The 26,090-nt window shown below is 41.2% G+C and overlaps 1 protein-coding gene across 4 annotated transcripts in view; it reads right to left on the reverse strand.

Moving 5' to 3' along the window:
• Positions 1-26,090, reverse strand: part of LOC109483798 — a 56,527-nt gene that overhangs the window by 15,702 nt on the left and 14,735 nt on the right. For all 4 annotated transcript variants that reach the window (XM_019786919.1, XM_019786920.1, XM_019786921.1 and 1 more), the window contains 9 exons: positions 17,060-17,294; positions 15,849-16,675; positions 15,485-15,607; positions 12,832-13,074; positions 9,459-9,610; positions 6,834-7,041; positions 5,562-5,766; positions 2,160-2,287; positions 264-479 (listed from right to left, as the gene is read on the reverse strand). In XM_019786919.1, the coding sequence (XP_019642478.1) occupies positions 264-479; positions 2,160-2,287; positions 5,562-5,766; positions 6,834-7,041; positions 9,459-9,610; positions 12,832-13,074; positions 15,485-15,607; positions 15,849-16,675; positions 17,060-17,294 (2,337 nt within the window). The remainder of the gene's footprint in view (positions 1-263; positions 480-2,159; positions 2,288-5,561; positions 5,767-6,833; positions 7,042-9,458; positions 9,611-12,831; positions 13,075-15,484; positions 15,608-15,848; positions 16,676-17,059; positions 17,295-26,090) is intronic.

The raw sequence follows: 26,090 nt of genomic DNA on the forward strand, positions 1-26,090 counted from the left end.
CCAAGTACAGTAGGAGCAACCTCATCCAGCTAAGTATAGAACTGTAGTACTGGAACGTTAACAGATAAGTATAAAACTCTGGTACTGGAATAGCTAAGTACCGAACTGTGGTACTGGAACAGCTAACTACAGAACAGTGGTACTGGAACAGCTGAGTACAGAACTGTGGTATGGGAACAGCTAAGTACAGAACAGTGGTACAACGACAGCTATGTACAGAACTACATGGTAATGAAACAGTTACAGAGTTTAGCTCCACTTACTCTGTATGTGCAGAGCCTCTCCTCCAGACGGCACTGCATGTCGATGGCCTGCATGCAGATGGCGTCCCAGCGCCGCTCCAGGTTGATGGCGGCGAGCTGCAGCGCCTCCTTCTCCTCGTACGTCCGGCAGGCGTTGCAGTCGTCCTCCAGCTTCTCACACAGCTCCAGTACGGACGCGATGCTCGGGGCGTGCGCCTCGATGTCCACCTGGAGGGCCTGCACACGATGAAGACGAAATGTCAGCATTTACTTCTAACGTTTACAGTCAAACCTGGACTAGTACCCATCTACACAGGCAACACCTGACAATTAATAAAAAAAAAACAATAACAGTTCCCTGGAGTATATTTCTAACAAAATTTCACACATGCACACACACAAAAATTAACAAACAACTTCAAAATGTTCCCCATTTTTCAAACTTTGAGAGGACTATCAAATTTGTGAATGTCATGGTGTGGGAGGCAGACAGTGTTTGTTTGATCAAAGAGACTGTGACATAAAGTCTGCCTAACTGTGTAAACAGTCATAACCCATGGAGATATTGGGAGGGACTACATTTTGTACCTTCACAATACTGTAAATCTTGAAGTGGTTTTCGAAGGTTTAAACTTTTTGTGACCTCTCCAATGCAAATACATGACATTGTGAATATGCAATTCCAATGTATGACTTCTGCGAGACACAATTGTTTTTTTTTCTTGGAACACAAAACCTCTTGTTCCTTCTACTGCAAACTTACGTCCCTATGAAAATAAATGAATTTACAGTATTGATTGTGCTACCAGATACTGCAGGAAAAACAGCAATAAATCTTTTTTTTTTCAAATTTCTTCATCATTTTCTTTTCTAGCTAACTGAAGATTCATTTATTTAAAGCCAACATCGTTCATCTTTTTAAAGGCAAATAATTTCTCCCTTTCGCACGAACAACGCTCTGTTGTAGGATTCCTGGCGACATAAACCATGAACAGTTCATGTGCAAATGGAGGATAACAGGTGACAGTGCTGGATATTGAGTACCGGCGAATTTACGACTGATAAATACGTTTATGTTGCAACCTTATTGAAATCCAGCCGATAGTATCTAATTTCCGCTATATCACCATTCGGGCTACAAAACTGCCAGAGCAGAAGGGACGACCTATTAATCAGCATAGTAAGAGTTAAAGAATATGACTAACTCTGCTACCATCCCTGGGAAAGTCATTAACCACACAAACCTACGGCATAGAAGTGTATCATTCCACTGCACTCTATACAATAATGATAATCCTGTTTGATATCAGCACCTGACCAGACTGCTTTGGGCAATGGTGCTAAGTTTGTCAGAACTTTGGGGCAATATTTCTGCTAGACGCCTTCTTCTGCAATGGAAGTCTAGATGAATTGACTAAAAAGCATTCAATTTGTGCGTCCAAATGCTACCATACCTAAAAAATAGTTTACATGTCCGAGGAGAAGGGAAATAGTACCGAATGTGAAAATTGTCTTATGTCTGTTTGGAGTTATTTTACCTCCGTAAAGAAAATGGAGGTTTGTTTTTTCCTGTGTTTGTTTGTTTCCACATGGCCCATTGGTGTAGGTTGTAAATGGATATAATTGGGCTCTGTATGTGTTTCTGTGCGAGAAAGTCATTAATCACTTCATCTCACTTGTTATTTTTACAGGTGTTTTTGGTACATGACCTGTTGACAGCTGATGCTTTTCCTTTGCATGATAAAGAAGGGGATTGAAAATGTGTTACCATGCATCAGTAGTTTTCTAGTAGCCCTTTTTTTGGTGAGAGATTTTCAATCCCTCCTAAAAAGTCATGACTTGTAAATATCATGGTTTCATGGAGATCTGAGATCTCTGAATTCTTGTTAGTTGTAGCCCTGACAGTGCCTTCCTTACCTGGTGCTGTTTGAGCCTGACCTCAAGGTCCTCCACCCCACTGATGTTGTAGATATCATTTACAAACATTTTGGCCTCCATGTCAGATAGCCAGGCCTGCAGGTGCTCTATACTGGCTTCCAGGGCAGCTGGGGAGGGGGACAGAACAGAACAACAGTTAGAACTGGGTTCAAGGTGGTCATGTGGGAAGGTGGGGTACATAACATAAGGTAGTTACAAGTCAAATACAGTTAACAATTGTTGCCTAAAAGAGTCTTCTTCATGTTCACCTGCCTAACTCTTTATCTCCCTAACAGCAAGATTTTGCTGCTACTGTGATGCCCCCTATCACACAAGACTGAAAGAGCAGATTATTGTGTCCCATCTTGGGAAGCCTTCTCACTGCATGGACAGCCCTACCATTTAAGGAAACTGAACAGTCAGGACCAGTCAGTGTCTTCAACATGCCTAACATGTGGAAATACCGGTAATTATGAAAACAGGAGCAACCACACTTGGTGAAACATAGTGTATAATGTACATGTACACGCACACGTAACAGCATAAGCAAGGCCCTCATTCTCATGTTTTGACAGACCATATGTTTCCAAGTTCAGTGACACCTCGTTTATTTACTTTCCTTGATGCCTTTGACTCCCCATAAAGGCTTCCCCTGGTGCCCAGGGCCTCTCTTGCCAAAGTAACCACCTCAGGAGGTTGTAGCAATCTTGTAGTGTACACCTGACACTCATCACACTTTGTAGCAAGGGAACCTTATAGCAGTACATGTGGCGAACAACGCTCAGTACACAACAGGTACTGCACTAATCTCACAATGTCTTCAGTAATCCACACCCTGCTTTTTGTAAGTGTCACGTACAGGGAAAATTATCCACAGGGTCTTTACATTGTTTTTCCAATTCCAACCAAGCAAATGTATCCTTTGTTAAGGTCATTGTTGTTGGAAATGGTATGGTTTGGGTTAAGGAGTCCCAGTCTTGTCCTCCTCCCTCTTCTTTCAAGTGTTTTCTAAAATTCTAAAGCAGCCTGACCAATGGACTGATCCCATTGGTGCATGCATCTTGGTAGAAATTTTAAATGTGAAACTAAATCAAAGAAATGCAAAGCAAATATGTAGAAATGCTAAAATTTTACTGATATGCATTAATATGTACTCTGTCTTTTGTTAGTTGTCTCTTTTGACAGACAGCCATTATCCCTGTCATCTGTACACTGTTAAGTAGGTAACACAGCACTTGTTACTACCACACTCCTAACTGTGACTTTGAAGTCTGGCACAAACAAGAAGGGTTCCTTGTGTTCTAGCCCCAGTCCTGCAGAGCTCATCTCAATCAATCTCCTTCCCCACAACATGACACTAAAAGGACATGAAAGAAACTCTTGCTGCCTACAGTCCTGTACCCAGCATCAGATGAGACCCAGGTGTAGCCTGCCAGGAGTGCCCCACCATAAATATCAGTCGCAACACTTTATGTTACCTAATAAGGGACGGCACCCAGGTGTAGCACCAGGAGCATGCCTCCCTCCTATGACCCAATGCCCTTATTCAGCTCTTAAAACAGAGCAAAACATCACACCTGCCAACTGTCACTACTTTCTTTTAGTCCGTTTTAGAGCCAGTACAGACTAGTTTGACTGCACAGATAAATCCTACAGGTGTGTTCACAGGTGTGTGCACAGGTAACTACCACAGGTGTGTGCACAGATGGTAAACCTAGCTGGACAAACTTCCCCATCTTCCTGACATGCTCTCATTTATCACCTTGCAACATGATGTTTTCCCCCACCTGACATCCATCAAGTGTCATGGAGCACTGGGTTGTTCAAATATTGCTACATGTGGTTACCATGGTAATGGGTTTAATGCAGTGTCAGCATGTGTGAAGTCTCTCAGCTCTTCCCAGTTCCTGTTGATGGATTTACCACTGACTAACCTTTTTTCCAGGCTTCTATGTGGTGATAGCGCCTGCAAGTAAAGTTTTTTTTATTTGATCACATTGGTGACTTTCTAAAAAGACTGAAACTGAGCATCTATTTGAAAATACAGTTTGCATTACGTCAAATTTCTTAATAATTGTAACAGATGTGAATCAATACAACAGTTATGAGCTTGTTTCATATTCTAAGAGACCCAAGCTTGTCATTTTTGTTTGACAATTCCTGGTATCCAATAGATGACAACATTTGAACATTTGCACACAGAGTGCGGCTCAACAAGTGGATTTCAAGTTCTCTACCTAACAGTAAAACCTGTGTCCAGTCTTTTGTTGCAGGTGAACATGTGGAATGTAGGTAATTCATCTTTTCCCACTGACCCTGCCTTTCGTTCTGCTCTTATTCTTGTAACCTCAGAGCTGTCCTGAATCAACAGCAGAGTGTCTTTCCTTTCAAACCTGTTCTCAAGATCCCCCTATATCAAGTCAAGGATAAAAACTGCTGCATCAGCCCTACTGCAGGCACCCTGGAAGGCTGTGAAGCTCCTTTGTTATCACAGAAAGTTATAGAAAGTTGTTTGTCCCTTACATTTAGTTGATTTAATTTCAATTTTCATTTTCCAATCCTTCAGTGCCCTATCTAAATCTAAATTGATTAGTGCTACATTTGTATTTCCTGAGGCAAACCAAATCATGCACCCCCGAAGCAGCCCTACTGTGAGAACCCTTGAGCAATTGTGTAGTTCCTTTGTTTCTGCAGAGATTTACCCTTAGCCCCTGCGACCCTGACCATGGTGAGACATGTAACAAGGTAACCAGACAAGGGTCTCCCTTACAACTACCTGTAACAGATCCCTCTGCCTATACACGACCAACAATGGGGAAAATTGGGCTATTTAAAAAAGGCTGCAACAGCTTGGCTGTGGTTTACTCATGCCAAAATCCGGCCGATCAGACACTACAGGTTGCTTTTGTTGGGCGAGGGGAATGTGTTCATAATAAATGGAAAATTTTCATTCAAACAGCCAGTGAATGGACTTCAAAGCTTTCTTTCTTCAACTCACTACAGCATGGAGAAATGTTGACATAATTTGTCGCCATTCAACAATGCTCTTAACATTCCAAACACCCAGTCAATTCAGGATCATAATCTCTGTCATGGTTTTGGTACATTTAGAAACATTATACAATGTAAGTGAAAGTAGACAAATAAGTGAAAGTAGACAGAACTGGTACTTGGACAGCATAACTTTTACCGAAGCAGCAATGGTAGTAATATGGATTACCAGTTACATATTAAAACTTCAATCAAGATTGCATGAAAATACACGGTATCAAGTTTTTAAAAGCACAATGAATAAACTTACTGGTAGAGCTCAAAATAGAATATAACAATTATACTTGACCAATCTTGTTAAGTCATAGAATACTCAAAATTCATGTTCAAATTGGAAATAGTCTTGCGTACCGAGCACCATTTCGTTCTCCCCCGGTGGCGTGATGCCGCCCTCGTGAGCGAGGTTCACCCGCAGAAGGTCCCACTTCTTGGTGATGGTGAGGAGCTTGTCGCTGATGTCAGAGAAAAGGTCGGGGTAGGCCGCCTTCAGACGCTCCCCCTTCTGCAGGAAGGTGTCTCGCCTGCGCTGGTACAGCCCCATCTCAATCTCATAGCTCTGCAGAACAAGATCTTTTGGTTAACATCTTACTACATGTTTTAACATAAAAGTTCATCAGTCTGCCTATGTGGAAGAAAAATGCAGAAAAACTACACTGTATACCCAGCATTGCAATGGAATGGACTATGGGTAAAGCCATTTCTTTACCATGTTGGATCCACAGTTCGCGTGTAATCAACACATTTGCTACAATGTACATGTTGTAAAAAGGCATTGCGTCTTCTCCAAATGGTATAGGAGAAGTTAAAATTGAAACCTCTTATGTTTGCTTCCGCTGAAAACACCCACTAGAGCTCATACCTGGAGGTCTGCCATGTTGGCAGACAGGATTTCGGCTGCCGACAGTTCCTGTGTTGTTAAATCCCTCCCAAAGCCAGGCTGACTACACCGGCACGACTACCAAAACACTGCGTGACTACCACCAGGCTCGCACCACCTGAGCCAGCTGGGGGATCAGGTTACCAGGGGCGGGGCATAGTGTTCTAATTATATGCAGCATGAGTGGGGGGGTGTTCCTTCCCGCAGACCTGTTAACTAAATACTGTCATTTCTACCTTGGAAACTGGAGATCAAAGTAACATCAAAATGATGCCAACATGTCAGGTGTGGATGAACAGATAAGTTTCTTCAATATCTAATTTCTTTGTCTAAGGGTATCCTGTTACATAACAGCCCAATCAAAGGCTATGACAGAGTCTTTCAGGCTTTGCTGGCTGCTATTGGACAGGTGTTTGAGTGACTGACAGGTGGGCAGGACAAACAGGTGGAAGAATCTGTACATACAGGTCTAATTTGGGTATTGTTACAAGAGGTGAGGATTTAACAGCCTTTTATCTAGTCAGATTCTATTTCATGAAGGTTATTTCACATATACATTCAGTTTTCTACATTCTGGGACAAAAGTCTAACAGATCCTCATAAAAAAGGAATTTTTATCTGTAAGTTAAAGTGAGGGTTGATCTGAAGGTGTTAACCTTCATAGCTGTTTGGCACCAAATACATTTCATCTAAGCATTGATATGTCATCTCACAAACAAACAAACAAACAAACATGCTACTCGTACCTTACAGAGATGTTTGATCTGCTCCTCAGACATCATGAGGTCGTCCCTGTCGGTGAGGACACCCTCAATCTCCCCCAGCCACTCCGCCAGCTCCTGGTGCTGTGTGTGGAAGTCTGACAGCTCGTAGCTGTGCGCCCCTGCCCCCGGGGGGGAACCATGGGGGGACAGGAGCAGGCCGTCCTCGGGGGACAAGCTCAGCAGATCCCAGCTGGGGAAGAGGTTGAAAAAAATGTTTTCTTCCATACATGTCACAGGGTACTGACTTGGGTTCAAAAATACTTACATAATTATCACATAAACGTTGTTGTGCATTAAGAATATTTGACTGTACATTGAAAAAGGTTAGGCAACACCTTCTTCTCATGCAGAAGTTAAACACCTGAAGCTAATTATCATTAATACCCAGTAAGGCCCTTTCCATTCAGTTTAACATAACATCAACTCACATGATGTTATGTTAAACAAAGCATGGATTTATTGAGAATAGTAAAGGTGATCATATGTAGGTATTAAAATGAGCAGTAGTGAAGCCACATCGTACTGTCCGATATCAAAAAAGTATGATATGTTTTTCAAGACTTGCGTTTTCAGACTGATGGAAAGAAGGAAAGGAACACTTCTAAGGATCAGCCAAATATTCTATCAGCCTGTAATCTGACCAGCAGACAGATGGGGTGGAGGGAATGTTCCCCTGGTTGGTACTTACTTCTAATGTGTCAGGCCAAATGGAACGTATGTTATGGTGCTAATTAATTCTGGCCCATTTCTGTGTAGGAAATTAAAAATGTTCATTTCAAAAGTGATCTATTATTAGAAATCTTCCATCTATATCTAAGTAGCAAATTCCTTCAAATTGAGAAGAATCTGTGAGCACTTCATTAGTGAAAATGAGTGATTGGCTCATAACTGTGTCAAAGAAAATGATCAAATGTCATAAAGAGGTCCATTTCAATCTATTTCTTTCCCTTGGACTTGTATTGAGATTTTCAGGAATGTTCATCATATAATTATCCTACACATGTACATACAATAATAAACACAATATTGCCTTATAAAATATTCATGTGTGAAAATGTCTTATTTTCCCTCATGCCATATTAAAACTACAACAGATGTTGAAAGGAAGAAAATTTGGGTCCAAACTCATTGTGTTAAATTACGCGTTCAGTCTCCATAAGATAGCTTTCATTTACTTTATTCAACAATTTGGCCTTTTGTGTTTGACATTTTAGATCATTATTCTACATTTTTGGTTTAACTTTAATCCACAATTTGTGGAAGATGAGTCTGTTTATGAGATTGTACATCGTGTTTCTGTGTAAAAGTTCAAGTGAAAAATGAGACTCGTCTTCCAGCAATCAGCGGAAGGTCAGCTGGGATTTGCCAGACGACTGCGCACCTGCCTGCCAGCACAGTCTGTCATCATTTCCCACCATCAATATTTAATGAGGAGCAAATTGATATGACCGCAATTTTCCCAGGTAAACCACATCGTCATTTGTTGCATGCGTAGTCCAGTGGTTAGTGACCCTGCCTCTCGACCAAGAGGCCATGAGTTTGAATCCCGGTTGTTGCTGAAATGCATGCAACTCGAAAGGGATGCTGTCCCTAGGACAATCCATGGTTCACTGTTCATTGCAAATGTGGAAAAAGAGCTAGGAGAATCTAAGGTTTCCAGAGGATGTTTTCAACATAATATTTTCTATTTCTCAGGTGTGCAGCTAATAAGTTTCTACGGTAAATCTTCTCGGTGGGCAGATTCTTGAAGTTACTGGGTCAAAGCAAACAGTTTACGTAAACACAGAGTTGGTAACACCTCATTACCAAATCAACAACATCACGCCAGTCCATCTGGGTTATGTAGCAACACCATATTGCCATGATTATAATCCTATACAGATTTAGTGGTGTGGTTGCAACATAATGTTTTTTGGTTTGTGGCTATTATGTGTGGTAAAATCTACTAACATAATTTCACCAGTTCATCTATATCCTCCACCCTGAAAAATGTCACTATCTAAACAGATATCCAATACAACACCCCTCAGTATAGTGCATGCCTAGGGGGTGCTGCACTAGACTAGATCTCAGACCATTTTTTGAGGTGAAGGATTTATGTTACCTGGTAGGTAAACGGTAATGGAGGTTACAAATACATTCCTACTCATTGAAAGAAAATTGGTACTATTCTATGCCACTTGTCCAAACCTTGCAGTAGATGAAGCTAACCCTTTTCAAATAAACATTACAGTACTAGCATTTTTAACATCATTCATGTTTGGAAAGGCAAACATTCAGAGAGTAGCTTGGGGAAAGGCCACAGCAATTTGGGCTGAAGTTGTTGAAAAGTGTAAGAATTTTGTTTGCCATATTTAAAAGTTAATGTTATGTCAAAGGAGAGCTGTCATCCAACACACTAACATACTCCACTGCACTTACTGTAGTAAATAGTTAGGGTTATAAACAAAATCTACCAATTTGCAAATGGTAAACGAAAGAATTTCAAAATCTTTTAACACTTCCACTCCTAGCATCAGCCTAGCAACAGCAGCAGCTGAATGGAAATAGCCACATGCTACCATAAGAAATAAAAGCCAAAAAAGTTGAAACTGATTTTCAGCTGACCTCTCCTCTGCCAGCTCCTCCAGGTGGAACCTCACCACAGAGTTGACCTTGATGTCCGTGGGACTGTCGCTGACCCCTGACCCTGACAGCTTCAGTGACATCTCCTCCATGGCATCCTGGGCCGTCTCCATGGCAACCGCCTCCTTCAGATCCTGCAGGAGCAAAAATTCATACTTTTCAGCCCTCTTTTGTTCTATACATCTATGCCACATTTATTTTATCTTTGGAATGAAGACAGACTGATGGGATTAAGCTTAGTTTTCACAGTCAGAAAATTTCTATGAATGAACAGAAGAGACCACAACATAAAAGGTGAAAGGTTATGACCTGTATCACCCCATGTCAAGGGTTATTCCAGAGTTATCCAGACTGAATCCATATTTAAACTGTTGATTCTCACTTGAACATCATCCTGCACTGACATTTCCCAGGCCAAATAGGGACAAGGGTCCCAGTAATCTGAACTACCCCAGGGGAAGATTACATGTAGTTTCCGCTTATCTCAGCTAAATCGCTCTAGATCAATGCTGTATCAAAAACTGAGGAATGCTGACATATAAAAAACTTATGAATTTGACAACCTATTCAACCTCATAAGACTTGTCAGAAAGTGGAGAATATTGTAGAACAGTTACTGTTTTCCAAAGTCTGGAGCTTGCGTTCAGGTGCTGAGAAGAAATGTTGTGCCAGACAGTGTGACTCACTGCGTAAACCACGGAAACAACACACTTCACTAAGCATGGTTGAACAAGTTCATAAAAATGATCTAGTAGACAAGCAACCAGCAAAACTATCATAAATCCAGAACTGTGATCATTGTACTGTACAGATGTAGCAACTGATTCTCACAACCACTTGACTCAGAACATAACAGTTGCTTCAGAATCTACTAATTGATCTAGCTACTGACACCAACTGAACATTGCCATGAACAAAGAAATATTTGTAGATGTCACAACAAACACATTCCCTGGTACACTTACTGAAAAATGTTTTCTCTGCAGGTGCTATCTCTTTCCTACCACCCACAAGAAGCCTTACCTTTGTCTATCCAACAGTTTATGCCCAGAAATTTGAAGACAATGTTTACCAGCACACAATTCTCCCACCCGCCATGACTGTTGCTCTCCTGAACATGTGTTGTGCATCACTCACTTCCTTGGCAGCAGGAAACCTTTACGTCATGGCGACCAACCTTTAACTTAAGATCCCCTCAAGGCCTGTTGGCATGCAACACTGCCTCCGACAACTTAACATTGGTACTATAATAGTGTGTAGGAAAATTACAGAAACTTGGTCATGCTGCATAGGAAAATACATTTAGGAAATGCCTAGATCTTAAAAATCATACCCTTTTGTAGCCATTGCATTGATGTTAATTTTTTTTCTTTTCTTGTTGATATCATTTAGACAGCCATACAAATGCCCCTATGCTTCTGTTGTGTCAATAGAGCATCTGTACATGAATAAGCTTTAAACACAAGCTACAACATGGGGATATTTACAATAGGTTTATAAAGGTTTTTGCAGAACCAATGTTCTGAATGGAGACAAATAAATAGACTAGTCTGGTTACTTCAACTGAAGAGCCAATGAAGGTCTGTTGGCATGCAACAAATACAGTCTTCTATTTATCGACTTAGGCTACATATCCACAGGCCATCATGATATAACATTACATACAGGTGGCAGACTATATGTGGGGATGTCTACAAATGGTTTAAAAAGTTTTTGTGGAACCAATTTACAAAGAGATACACTGATTATACTAATCAGACCAGACCTCCTGTCATAGTTTTAAGACCCCTATGGTTACCTAAAACTAGAACATCCCCCCAGGTAATAGCTACATGTACATTCCATAAACAAACACTTTCCACTCCCTCTCCAACCACTGAAAGAAGCCTGTCTGGCCCAGGTATGGAATTTACATATCCACAGAAGCTGAAAATGTTTTTCATCAAAATACAGAGAAATCACCTGTGTTCCTGTTTTTTTTTGTCAGCAGGTGTGATGTCTGTCACTGACACCGGGACGCTACAGCACACGCTAACCACCAACACATTGTCTCATCTCCCACAAACCAATAACAATTGTGTTTAAAGTGCGTCACCCTATTTAAAGAGTCCTGCGGCGGTTTGAATCCTGCAAAAACAAAACAGGACACACCTTTGCTGTCTGACGGCTACCATTACAGGCATTATAGGGGAGTGCCGAGTTCTGAGCCATTGATTGTTAAACACAGACCTGTAACTGATGCAGAACACTGGAGTTTCACTGAATGACTTCAGGACAACAATGGCAGTCAAAGGTCAGCATTGGATTCTAAAGAGAACACTGCTCTCAGAGGCTCATACTGAATAGCATACAATGGCACATCCTTAGAATTTTCCCTTTTACCTGTTAGCAGAAACTCTTTAACTAGTTTAAGCCTTAAGTTACAATCAGAAGTGCCACTGACTTCCTTGAAAAAGCTTCTGTAGTGTTACACCCACCTGAGGGCATGTTCAACTTAAGAGATTTCCTGACACATATGTTCTATGTCATAATATGTGTAGTGTGTACTTTTTCTACAAAGTAAGCATACATACTATAGGAAACAGTCATAGATTCATGGACACTGTTGTAACCACATTGAACTGATAGCAAGGACATTATACCATGCATACTGCTATGTCCTTGCTGCTAGCATAGAAAGAAATTGGTTACTTTGCATGGCCAGGGCCACTTTCAAAAAAACTCTAAGAAACTTATTTTTTGTTTGACATCATCACAAACTGAGATTTGGGCTGTGTCTCCCTTAGTCTAAAGACAAAGTTGTCTGACTTGAAAGTGTGCCAAACAAAGCCAGAGCTAGTAGGTTGAGTGATCATCTCATTAAGGCCTGATACTACATGCCACACAATAGAACATAATTTACACACAACAGGTACAATGAAGATGCACTGCCAACATGGTGGAGATCTTTGATTTCTGTTGACCTACAAACAAAGCTTTGATACTTGAAAGCCAAAGAGATTTAGAAAACTGCATAATCATCATCATAACAACAACATAATCTTACTACAAAAGACAGGCTGACAGAAGTGCTGTGACTCCCCAGTGTTTACAATGAAGGATGATTGTTTGGTGCAAGCATGGTTGACTACAGAACTAGTCTGAAGGGTAAAACAGATTAAGAAACTGGTTCATTAACTTGTTAACTTAAGGCAACATGTTATAGTAACTACAACTCTAACAACACAGACAAGTTGATGTAAATAATGACACTGCAGCAGTGTTGTTAAATGAACAACAATTATGGTTCAAGCATGGTTGCCTACAGAACTAGTCTACCTTGCAGAAATGTAGAAAGACAAGCTGAAGACCTCACCTCTCCGTTTGCGCCATCACCACGTGGCGCGGTGAGGTCCATTCGGAAGGACTCGAGCGCCAGGCTGATGGCGCGGTGCTGCTGGTTGACTGCCCTGACCAGCTGAGCCCACCGCTCCTCTATTGTGTGCAGGACGGCCTCCAGGGCAGGCCTCTGTGTGTGGAGCGACCCGGCCAGATGATGCCCCTCCTTCACCACAGCACTGCGCAGGACAGCGTTGGTGTCAATCTGCATCTTAAATGCCTGGTGGGGCAGGGGAGTGAAAGGGGTCAGTGGAGTGGGTGGGTTGGCAGGGATTCACCACAATAACAGAGTATTATGTTTTACTATCTGGTACATCTGGTAACACATAGGCCACTACTGTAACAATATTTAATCTTGGTTCAAAAGTGATTACCAACTGAAATCTTGTTGCTAAGCATTGCTTCATGATTTTACTTGGATTTTGCAAAGTAAACTTGAATTATACCTGTAGGAATCATGACTGTGTCAACAACAAAGGGACATCATTGTATCCACTGTTTAGGATGTGGGTGTCTGGTAGATAAGATGGTATACATTCTATCCTTGGTTGTCAAAAAGTAGGATTGTTTAAGCAAGAGAGCAACATAAAAACAGAAGCTTGAGAGGAAAACTCAAATAACTGTATTTGCTCTCTGAAATACTCAAAACTGTGTGACTCAAGCTACAGACTTTCCCATCTGACTCTAGTTTCCCCGATCATTATACATGTATTTCAATTTATCAGCACTTTACCATCTTCTTTCTGAATCTGAGGACCAACTACTTTGATTGGGGAGGCCTAAACTAGGAGAACAAATGGTCTGACCCATGAAAACATCCCAGGTCAACAAGGAGGAGAGTCATCTTCCACTGTACATGTTATATACATTGTATGTAGGCTCAGAAACAACAAAGGGGAATATTTGAGTGGGGGACATCTGGTGACCACCTTTGTCATACATGGGCCACTCCAATTTATTGACTTGGTTGTTGGATTGTTCAAAATAATTTCAAACTGAGGTGAGTATACAAAACAAAGCCTGAGGAGAAAAAACATTGAGAGGAATATCTTTAATATGCGCATGCACCAGTGGGCATTTCAGTAAGCTTCGGTATCTTGGGAAGACCCTTGGTCTTTGTTTCCATTTTGCTCTTTCGCCTTACTTTACGTTTTACAACAATAAAATGCCTAGAACCAAGGACATGACTTGGTGAGGCCCAAAATATCATGAATGAGAAAAGAGCAGATACTACATGTACCATTATTTTCATAAAGAGCATGAAAAATGCCACAGATCATGTGATTATTTAGTTACAGCACATGACCAAGGACAAAGCTAGGATAGGAGCTGATCTGGGCCAGAGCCAGATGTGCACTTTCAACATTGATTTAATAGAACAAAAGGTAGCTTCCACCATGTACCAGGCCTTCCTATTATCATTAAGGGTTATGGATATCAAAATTTGCCAAAAATATGGTGAATAATTGGCTAGGGCCCGTACAGTTTACAAAGAATCCAGAGGAATACATGCACAAGTATATCTACAAAGTTTTGAAACAATAGTTTCTGACTTGTTTGTGCCCTATTTCTATACAAATCAAACAGATCCATCAGTTAGGCAAAACGTGAAAAGTCAACCAAATCATCAAAGTATATCCCAAATAACACTTTATAAGCCCTAATAACAATTCATAAGTAACTGAATTTGATTTGAACCTTACAATATTTGCAGGATATATTATGACATTTGTGTAAAATTTTCTAATATAGGCTGACACTGCCTGACTGTATAGAACCATAGATTTATGTACAACATACAACAGTGCCCCCTAGTGGACAGAGCAAGTACAGCACCCACATCTTCATCAGGTAATGCTTTTTCGAGTACATTGTAGTAAGAATGCAATGCTGTTTTACATCTCACATTTTCCACCAAGCATGGGTCACCCATAATCTTCTCAATCAGTGTGTTGGGTTCTTTAACATGTGGAGGTTTAAAAATAACCCTGGAGATTCCCCCTATATAGGCGCTCCTACTAATGAAATCATGATTTGTCAAGTCTATATTTATATCAACATTTATAACATCTTGATTTTTCAAATGCAGCCATGTTATTTTGTGGGGGCCCTACTTGATTTTTATTTGCCTTCAGGACCTCCATAAAATCAACATGTTGTGGGCCTATGTACATGTATATATTATAAGGCATGTATATACATGTAATACCTACACAAAAACCCAACAGCCACCCACACATTCATATGCAACCCCATGCACAAGGTCAACAGCAGTACACACGGAAAAGGTCAGCCCATTGGCAGACCTTTCAGATTGGCTGGGGATGGGACTAATGAAAAACTGTGACTGGGGACCATTCAGAGCGGATCTGTCATGTTCTGTAGTTGAAAGTATACAACATGGCTGCAAGGTCATCTGAGGGTCAAGGGAATGAGTCTTTGAGGGTAGTTTCAAAGGGACTTGTGATTTTTTACATGGAGGGCATTTGAAGGTCAAAACATCCAACTGATCCCTGGAGGAACTGAAATGTACAAAAGTAACAAACTGATCTTGAATATGAAAGATTTTGGGGAAGCCCTGAGTTACAAAAATAGTAAATGCAGGCATAAAAAAAAGAACTCAGACTCACCAGGTGTTTCTCCAAGAAGACTTGAAGGCTGACCAGATCCTCCCCGGGTGTCTGGAAGGCGGCTGCTTGCTCGGTCATGTTCTCAAGGAACTCGCCCAGCATCTTTAAGTCCTCTGCAAAGGCCTGTATAAGGAGATTCTGTTGTTATACAGCGTTGCCTCTTTTTTTTTCATTTCTCAACCCACTTGAAGTTTACAAAAAGGACAGATGCTACTGTATCATAGTGTATGTGCAAAAGTTCAACTCACAATTTACAAGGACCACAAGTATAATGGATTAAGAAGAAGAAAGATTAAGATCATGTGTGTTGGCAGTTGGCATAGAGCTAAAAAGTTATTTCCATCATCATCCCATTAATACCCACCTCAAACTGTTCCTTTATGGCTTCAGGAAGCGAATCCGTGACCTTAAATGTTGAAAGAGATGTGCCGACAGCTGTCTCCTCCTCCCTGGCACTCTTTCCCTCCTTTGCCTTTTCCTCCTTCCCTTTAGCTCCCTTTTCATCTTCTCCAAGAGTCTTGGAGACTTGGGGATGTTCTTGAGGCACATCTTGCGTCTCGGCCCTTGGAGTGGAGTGCTTGGGCTGCGGGAGGCAGTAGAAGATGGGGAGGGAGGGGGGCGAGGAGGAGAGACACTCCCAGCTCATGTGAAGATCTTCCAAAGAACTCAAAGCTTCATCCAGGTCGTCCTCACTGCTAAAACCACACGCTCCTTTGTTGGCGACTCTAGGAGACTCTTGAGTTGAATTCTCTGCAGATTCGCTTCCATTGTAAAACTCAAGTCCCTTCTTCCCAAAGGAACCATAACCGTCATCATCCAAGGAGCTATTCTCCAGCTCCACCAGTGAAGCCATGTACTCGTTCACGTCAATCATGAGTTCATTGAGACTCTCGTCCGACGAGGACAGCTCCCTGGCCAGGTTGTCCGGGCGACACCCGCCATGGCTGATGGAGATCGGATTACTCTGGTTCATGGTTGTCAAGGTTGTCTGCTGGGTCCCTAAGGTTGTCTGACGGGAATTTGCAGAACTTGTCAGTTCATCCGTTCGACGCTGAAGCTTCTCTACTGCTGCAATCAGTCCTTGTGTGCTCCTCTCGACGATCCTCCTGTGACTGGGTCTCTGGAAGCCAGATTTTGGAAACCTGTTGTCTTGTTCCCTGCCTGTCTGCCGGTTGTCACACATGGTCCCACCTGAATAAATTCAAACCAACTATTAACAAAATTATACACCTATATCTGTTTTTATACCCCAATTAAGAGTAATTTTATATCAAGTAAACAATCCATTCATAGCAGTCAAAACTGTCAAGTGACCGCTTCTACATAAGGAACACCTGGCCAGTGTGACCACTTTTAAGCATTAAGAATCCTGTCTATAGCAACTACATGTCCACATAGACTGGATTTTATTGGTCCCCTGAATGGTCTTCTTGGGCAGTTTTATATTTGACTGCACTTGATTTGTTTGAATTTCCTACCTAATCTGCACATCCTATAGCTATGTATCATCCTGTTTCATATTGTTTAATGTATTATACTATTACATGTACAGATATACAAATATGCCAGACTAACCTTCTCCCCCAGAGTGGGGATGACCGTGTCCTGTCCCCAGGGGTGGGGCTGTGCTCCCCTCCCCCACCAACTCCTGTAGGCCGGCCACCTTCCCCTGCAGGAGGTCCCAGAAGTACTGGATGTTCTTCAGGTCCGTCTGGAGCGAGAGGTCGGGCTCCCGGTCCAGGTGGCGCTTCCCCTTCTGCAGGGTGATCTGTACAGGGATCTTGTGCTCACGGATCGTGTGCTGCAGCCTCTGTAAAATATAAACAAAACATGTAAACAAACAAAACCTGTAGTTTATCAATGAAGCCTTACAGGATAATCTGAACAGAAACCTTGAGAAAATGGATGGTGTGCTGCAACCTTTGAGAAACAATCAGATGCAAACTGAACCCAAACATGAACCATGGAATCCTACAGAGGTATAGAAGAAATTGTTAAACCTAGCCTAGGAGACCTAGCCTAGAGCTGCAAAAGATTAGAAGACCTGTTGGTCAAAAATAGAATGTTAGACACTGAATGGTTATCCATGAGTGATACATTGTGGTAAGAAAGCTGCATTTGTAATGACTGAGAACCTGGGACATTACCAGTAATGAGACATTTCATGCCTCAACAGCACTTCGAGGGTGTGGCAGGTAAGCAATGGTAGACCCAGGCAGTAGTTTTACATATTCTAGGTAATCACCACGACATAAAAATGGATTACAAGCCCTCAAAGTACAATGTTACTGTAGTATCCTAGCTTCAAACAGTACCTGAGGCTGGGCAGAGGATAAAGTTACTGATGTGAACACCTGAAAATCACAAACAAAACCAGCTTGCAGTGGGCACCTGGCGACGCAGGTACAACACATTGCTACATGTAGCCTGGGGGCAAGCACTGGGTTAAATCAATCCCAGCCACCCACTCACTGCAAAACACAAACAAGCTTACATCCTTCTATCTATAGCTGTGCAATCTAAAAATATGTTTCAAATTTCAAATGTAATCTTATCGTATCTATGTTTTTTCAACATTTAGGACTGCACTTCTCCAATTTGGGGTGCACAAAACTGTGCATGTGTCTGGTGTTTAGAGCCTTGATCATCAATTTTGTTACCCAGTGTAGAAGGTTAACACAGAAGCTAACCTTTCTTCCAACGAGTGATTAGTCATACATTCAATCCTGAAAGGGGCTGCAGGAGAGACAGATGAAAATTCAGTTCAATTTTGTTTGTTGTGTTGGAACAGAAAAATCTTATCTCAAATCTTGGCATTCCTTCAAAGGAGAAAGTACATACTTAGAAAGTGAGAAAATACGTGATTGACGTCTTAACATTTCTAGGGTGAAATCTGAGCTGTTTACGGATACTTTGGGAAATACACCACCTTGTGATTCCCACAAGAAAGTGAGAGTAGAAATTACAACAACTTGATCCTGTTCAGTAACATAGCTAGGAAGAGGGGAAAGGAGATTTTCACAGTGTACATACAATTACAATATTACAACATTTGTCATCCAATGGAAATGCATATTCACTGCAAATGGAGAGGTCATCGCTAAAATAAAACCACTGCCAGCATTTTAAGATCAACACTTTCGACATTAATATGGGGAAATCACCCCCTCAGGTGACCTGGCTTGTTCCAATTTTGTGTTGGCACAGTTCCACTGAGAACAGTGATGGCACAATTTAACATTTCACACCAGGCTCACACCAGGAAAGGTGCCAAACCTGCCTCCCTGATATTTAAACTACACTTCTCAGTTGGTAAATATAAGGAGTTCTTAGCTGTCCAGGTTGGTTACTTTAGGCACTCAGTTATCAAATCTAACCTGTGTGCATCTCCATAGCAAGCTGTAAGCAGGAAAAATCACCAACATTATATGAAAATTAGCACTGTGCTTTAGTCTGCAAATAACCTTTGTAGTGTCAGCATTGGTTAGTTTAAGCAATGAATCATGAAGAATTGCTATGTGGAGCCTTACAATAAGTTGTAACTCAAAAGTAGGTGACATTTAAGACCGAGCCAATCTATTTCCTTGCTTCTGGGACGTTTTACAAGACTTGTCTTCCTTTTTGAACTGAAAAAAAGAAACATGATGAAAACAGGTCTTGGAGAAAAACGTGGGTTACTGTAACTCTGCTCCCCCAAACTTTCCCCTCTGGCTTTGCTTTCATGATGTCTTTCAAGTCTCATAAAATTCTCCTGAATCCAAGAACCAAGGAATCAAATTGGTGTGGCATTAATCTACAATAATTGTCATCCAGGACCCCATCTCCAGGAAGAAATTACAGATGGAGAAGTGGGACAGGTCGAGGCAATTCTTCTTTCTTCAGCTTCATCATGCTGTCCCGTTTACAGTAAAATGGTGTCATCTGTGTAATTACTGGTAGGTTTTGCTGACACAAATTATCCAAATTTTTTTTCTGCACACAAAGAACGAATTTCGAGGCCTGCTCAAAACGTGCCCTGATGTGTCTGTGTGTGATGTCTACATGTACATGTATGTCTACAAGAAATTGAAGTAACTGTATTTTTCCATCTATAACCAATGCAGCTGATATTCCTGCCTGAATATTCCTGACCGCGTGTGAGAGACGGGATGAGTTATGGCTGTATGGGATTGCCTGATGCCCCAGAATACAGAACAACGCCGCACAATCCCTTCACAAATCTACACAAACACTGATTACATACAAGACAACATTCACAGCAAATAGCAACACCATTACTACAACATCAGCACAAACAACCAGTATATCAGGTTTCCTCCTGGTGAAACGAAATAGGAGAATAGAGGACAAAACACCAGTTTAAAATACATGTGTAAATGTAATCACCCACCACCCTCTCCCACCCCATCCTCCAACCAGGGATTTTTGCTCCGACTGAACAATTTTCATGTACATGGTAAAGATGTTTGAAGAATCAACATCTCTTTTCAGATTTAAACATGTCTCATGTTTAAATCTGATTTTCCCTAGAACAGCCTGAAATCTCCCGACACCTCTGCTATGTTAAATCATGCAGACTCACACACAGCCGCTGCCAGGCAGGGAGCCTGACTGCCATCATGACCTGAACTGAGCTGTCCTTAAAACACCCAAACTGAAAACCTCACCATCACATCCTATCAACGAGAATACCAACCACTTACCAATATTCAGCCAGGGAGGAAATGATCCACAAGAAGACTGAGAGAGGGATAAGAGGGAGGAATATACAATGGGTATGCAACTCACACGCTGGCTCCCCAGCACTACAGATGGACGCTGGTGCATACATAATATCCCTTTACATCCCCCAACAATGGAACACGTTGGCTCACGCCCACAGCTGCATCGGTGTTGGGTATTCACAATGCGCGACACGACAGGCAGGCTACGTCGGCCAGGTGGGCCCTCTCTCCGCTAACAACACTTCTCTCCACGATAGCAGGTAATGAGATATAATACAGAACACTTCACAAATCTTGTAAGGACAGGTTTGTTAAGAGCTACATAATTACTGCATGTTATCCAGCAAGCCTGGAGATAATCCTCTTACGTCTTCCACCATTTCAATTGACAGTTTATTACCACAAGTCTTGAATCTACATGTAATCATGAGTCCTGTGCCAAGGTCTCAAAAACAGGATTCAACACAGACAGCACAGACAACACAAGATTTGACAGACAGACAGACAAACAGACAGACCTTAAAGTTAAATCAGGCAAATCATCAAAATACCACCCAGACCTGTCTTTGTCTACATTCCCTGTAAATTACCATGGGAAAGGTGTAATTGGATGATCCTTTTACGAGATATAACTTGTGGGGCTCTAATTTCTCTAAAGTCTAATAATGACGCCCCATAGCTATGATGTCTGTTCTTATTTGGCAACATTTTCTACATCTCCATTTATCACCATTTTAACCTGCAGCTGCAGCAAACATGATGTATCTAACATTTCCCCTACTGTTTTAGACCAAGGACGCTCTACAGAAGCCTCTTGTAGAAAAACCTTGGTTAGACAGAATAAGCAGGCCCTGATTATATATAATTATGACTCCCAACAGCCCAGATGTCTGTGCAAGGAGATATACATGTACCCTCCTTGGTCTCCTCACTTCCAATCAAGTTTCAGGAGCAACTGCTTGATGGGTAGAAGTTCATGTACACGTGACTAGATCCTTGAGGTAAAGTTATATAGTCTGTTGTTATCTTGGATGCCTGTTATCCAGGACGGTACATAAATCTAAGGCAAATAAACAAATGAATAAATTAATACTTCTGCTTACTAGGCAGTATAACATGTAACACAAGTCAAAATTCCCCTCTCTTGTAAATGTCTCTCACACCATGAGGAACTAATGGCTGTGTTATGGTTCCCCTGCTGACATTTGATCCATTCTAACCACCAGCTCTAATCCCCTTAATTCAGTCAAGCCTACCAACAAAACAAAAACTTGATCTGTCCTTTTTGTTGAGGTTTACATAATTCTGTAAACATTGAGGACATGATGATGCAGAAATACCTGGTGTCTTCCTGGCATGTTAATTTATTGCCTTGGCATTTTAGAAACAGACTGGAAAATGATTAGGTATAGGAAAGAAAGGGAAGGTAGATTTGAAAGTACTTGAGAAGTCATTGACACCTTCCTGTGATGTGTGTTTATTGTACTTTACCTTGGGGGGAGGTGTTTTTCACAAATACTTGTAAATTGACCTTACAGCTACACTTGTAACATTTATCTATTACTAACATCATTTGTTGGAAAGCGCCATACATTACTGTACCAAGAATATTATTCTGTCCTTGCAACTATAGTACCAAGGACAACATATAGTGTCCTTGACTGTACTAAACACTGATACACATTTATCATCATGCATAGGATCACTGAAGAATGTCATACACAATGACAATCACCGAGGAATAGCTGCCCCAAAATGCCATCAATTTAGAGTTAGCAACCAAGACTACTAACTACATCCAAATAGCTATCAAAACCTGAACAGTTGGAAATCAGCATAACAAAGTGCCCAGCTCCCTGGTCTCCCTTCCTGTACAGTACAATAACCCTGTTCTGTCCTCAGACTGAGCTGTCCTTTGTTTACCCACCATCTCACTTTCCCTTCCCACAACAGACCTGCTCAACTGATACCTGCTACAAGAATACAGGCCTTGTATGCTACCCTGTACCACTGACAAAGACTATAGAATGGACACACAAATCCTTTAGAAGTGCCCAACCTACAGCATATTCTGTTCTGGAGCTAAATACATTACACTGAAGGGAAGCAACAACAAGAGTTTGGAGACCTCAAAGCTCTGATATATCCACCATAGAGTATACAGACAAGAGCATAAAATGTGTAAAACAAAACAGTATAACAAACCTTTCCTGCTATAACTGCTGAGAGTAGAGAGCGTGTTTTTCACCAACAACTTGAACCCATCCTGTGGTAGGAACTGCTACATATAAAGCCACACACACAATGCCTATAGCTGCTAACGGGTCTGTGTTGGGGTAAGTATGTTAGGCATGAGGGGTCAAACACAATAGCTCAGGTGTAAAGTGTCTTCACAACACCACCTTCGCACAATCGCCGTGACCTGGGCCAGGTAACGACACGTCTCCCGCCTCACCTGTCAACAGGTGTCCATTGTGCTCACCTGGTAGCCACGGGGGCGAACCGCTACCTAATAAAGACAGGCTTTTATGTTAGGATCCCTTTAAACTGAACTGAAAGGCGAGGGCTTGCTTTCTAACACGCTGTTGCTACAGCCCTTGTACTATATGTTACTGGCACTGAAGACCACTATACGGACATCAGCAAAGATAATTTACAATATGACAAAAATAATGCAAAATCACTGTCAGTAGTTTCCCTACTTTTTGTTGGAAAAAAATAAATACATATATATATATATATATATATACATTTTTTTATACAGCAAATATAAGCTGTAGGATTTTTACTTGACCCCAAGGGAGTGAAGGATTGTTTTAGCTTTCTGTCTGTCTGTCTGTCTAAGTTTATGTCTGAATGTTTCTTTATCACTCAAAATCCTAGAAAACTATGACTCTCCCTTTCATACATCTGCTTGGAGATAAGAGCCAGTGAAAGTGTTTGTATGATGTTGCCCTATAACTACAAGGTCAGATGCAGGTCAGCCATGTTTCCCAAGGTTAATCCTGAAAGGTCACTGATGTCATCTGTCATTGGTCCAGACTAGACAGCTAGGACCAAAAGGTTGGCAATGTAAACACATGCACACAACAGATGTGTATATCATTATATGCTGTTAGGTGCAGCAATTCCTGGATAGAAAATGTGACCTCAATGAGAACAGAATATCCAATCCAACCTGTGGATGGAGGACATGAATTGCTTAACCTCCAGCAAAGCATAGGGGAACCAGGTGTCCTTGCCCATAATCTATAGTGTCTGTATCTCATAAGTATGTTTGACGAGCAGCCTTGCTTTGGGACATAGGACCTAGCTCTAACTTTTATATCATGCTGCTGACTTCCAAGTTTTTGGGCTGAGTTGGTAATGGTCTGAGTGGTCTGACACATAGATTAGTTTGAATTCAGGAGCTACCAACATACCAAAAATACTGTCATCTGTTCATAGTAATACACTAGCCCAGCAAAAATGCACCCCACCCCCTTGGAAAAGGTAATTAAGACATGGCTATTGTCAAAGTGTACATTTACCTTCTGCTTCAATTCTGCTGACGCAGCTCAGAACCAAAGCTGGTAACTGGTGCTCAATCAGGCTAATGTGAATTATTGGATTTCTCACAGATGAGTAAACAGGCATCCAACTGTGGGGAATTATGAATTCATGGCTGACATATAGCTATTATTTCTACCACTAACAGTAACAATAATAACCCACAGTGTACCCCATTATCATCTTGCAACATTCTATCTTCTTGCAACTTCTCATGCTCAGAAATCGGTCCCTTTTACATCCCATAAAAATGAACGACTCCCATGGTTCCACTCTGCCTGTCAACTAATAGGTCAAGAGCATAAAACACAATCAATCTATTGATTCTTTGGTAATAAATTGCAGTTGTTTCACCCAAGCGTTTTCCCCATGTGGAACACTATCTTCATTGGTACAGGTTTCCTTGGAAGACTATTTTTGATCAGCCAGGTTGGCCTTAATAAAAGTTCTTTTTTCTGACATGAGCCTCAAAAGAACCAAGAACCCCAAGAATAGCCATGAGTTACAATGTTCACTATACAACTTCTTCTTCATCTGGCCATGGCAAGATTCTAGAATTGGAAAGGTTCAACAGGATAGATGATTGTTGATGATAGAGATGCATGTTTAATGTCCTTACCATTGTTCAGCAGTCTGTCCATTGCTAGTATTAGAAGGGTGACTGAAAGCAGAGAATAAATTAAGGAAAGCTATAATAGTGCCAATATAATATTGGCGCTTTTCTATGCCAGTGAACACATCATTATACTGTCCAAATACTAGTTATTCTATGTAGCAACAGCTTCTTTCCACAGACTGCAAAATTATGGAACCCTCTCCCTGACAACTATTTCCCTCCAATCCACAATACAACCAACCCACAAGTTTTCAAAACCGTCATTCAACACCATCTCCTAGGACAGTCACCTTGTTCAGTCTGCAGAAATGGTCTATTGGCCTTGCATCAAGCAAACATGTTAAAAAAAAACACACCAAGTAATATCTTATGGATGTGTACCTTGCTTGCTGCAAGTCTAAGCACCCTGCCAGCCATTAAGGTGAGAAGAAAACCTAACTCTCTGCTAATTGTCTATCAACATCACCACAAATAAACACCTGGGACTTCAAAGGAAAACAAGCCAAATCTAACTGGCACACATTCCTGGGGAAATTGGTTTCAAGAATGGAAGGACTGCACTCTTCTGTTTCTTAGGACAGGTCTTCGGGTATCTTTTGTTGTAGTTTGATTTATAGCTTTTAACTGTAGGAAAGAATTTGGACAATCATGTCAAGTCATCCTGGTGAACATGAGAACCCCTCCTCCCTGTGTGCATCCAGTGAAGCCACAACAGACAACAGCAAGAATTCAAAGCCTTTCTGGGCTGCTCTGTTTAAGAAATATTTTCCTTTCATGTCCTTTTGGTGACTTGCTCTTGTCTGCACCATCACATATCTCACTGTAAAGGGAACGGGTTTTCTGCGCGTGAAGAATTTGCGCGTGAAAAACTTGCGCGTGAAAAATTTGCGCGTGAAAAATAAAAGTCTTAGAAATATGCTAGAAAATTTGCAGTACCAAATTCTTAGGCAGGAAAATGTTGTCCTCTGGTATAATTTTCCCTCTGTTAGCCAAAATTTTTGTTGGTCCCTTGGGAATAAGCTAATTTGCATAATTTCCATAAAACCTGACCTTTTGAAAATCACTTGAATTTGTAAGAAATATATGGAAAAGTTACTAGTATGAGGTTTAGGATGGTAAAATGTAACAATCTGAAGCTTTTCTCCATTCTAGAAGTTTGATTTCATGCTTTCTTAAACAAATTCTTTCACGCGCAAATTTCAACCTTTTTTGCGCGTGAAAACTTTACCTTTCAAAATAACCTGAAATCACAAAAAAATGGACAAAACAAGGGTATGTAGTCTAGAATGCAAGACAAAATGATGTTAGTATTTTTATATTCTTGTCTTTTTCCTAACTTTTAAGACTTAAAACAGAAAAAAGTTTTCAAATCCCTTGGGAGTCAGCTAATTTGCATATCTTCATGCGCAGATTCTTCACGCGCAAGTTTTTCACGCGCAAATTTTTCACGCGCACAAAACCCCATCTCACTGTAAACCAGGTTCAAATATTTACTGACAAACAGGTATGACTTACTGCTTGGGTCTATTCAGGTTCCAGCTCATTTAGACAGTACCAAAGGCTCCAAAGCAAGAGCTAAGTACACAGCACCCATGAAGAGGACCCTGAATATCCATGGAGGTAGAGGTTTTTCTACCTCCATGGAATATCCAAATGGCATCCTTATCAGTTTGACCAAGGCTATCCTTGGCCTTCAGTTTGGCTCAGACCTTGCACA

The sequence above is a fragment of the Branchiostoma belcheri genome, unplaced genomic scaffold, assembly GCF_001625305.1.
Source record: "Branchiostoma belcheri isolate BF01 breed outbred unplaced genomic scaffold, Haploidv18h27 scaffold66, whole genome shotgun sequence".
Lineage (NCBI taxonomy): Eukaryota > Metazoa > Chordata > Leptocardii > Amphioxiformes > Branchiostomatidae > Branchiostoma > Branchiostoma belcheri.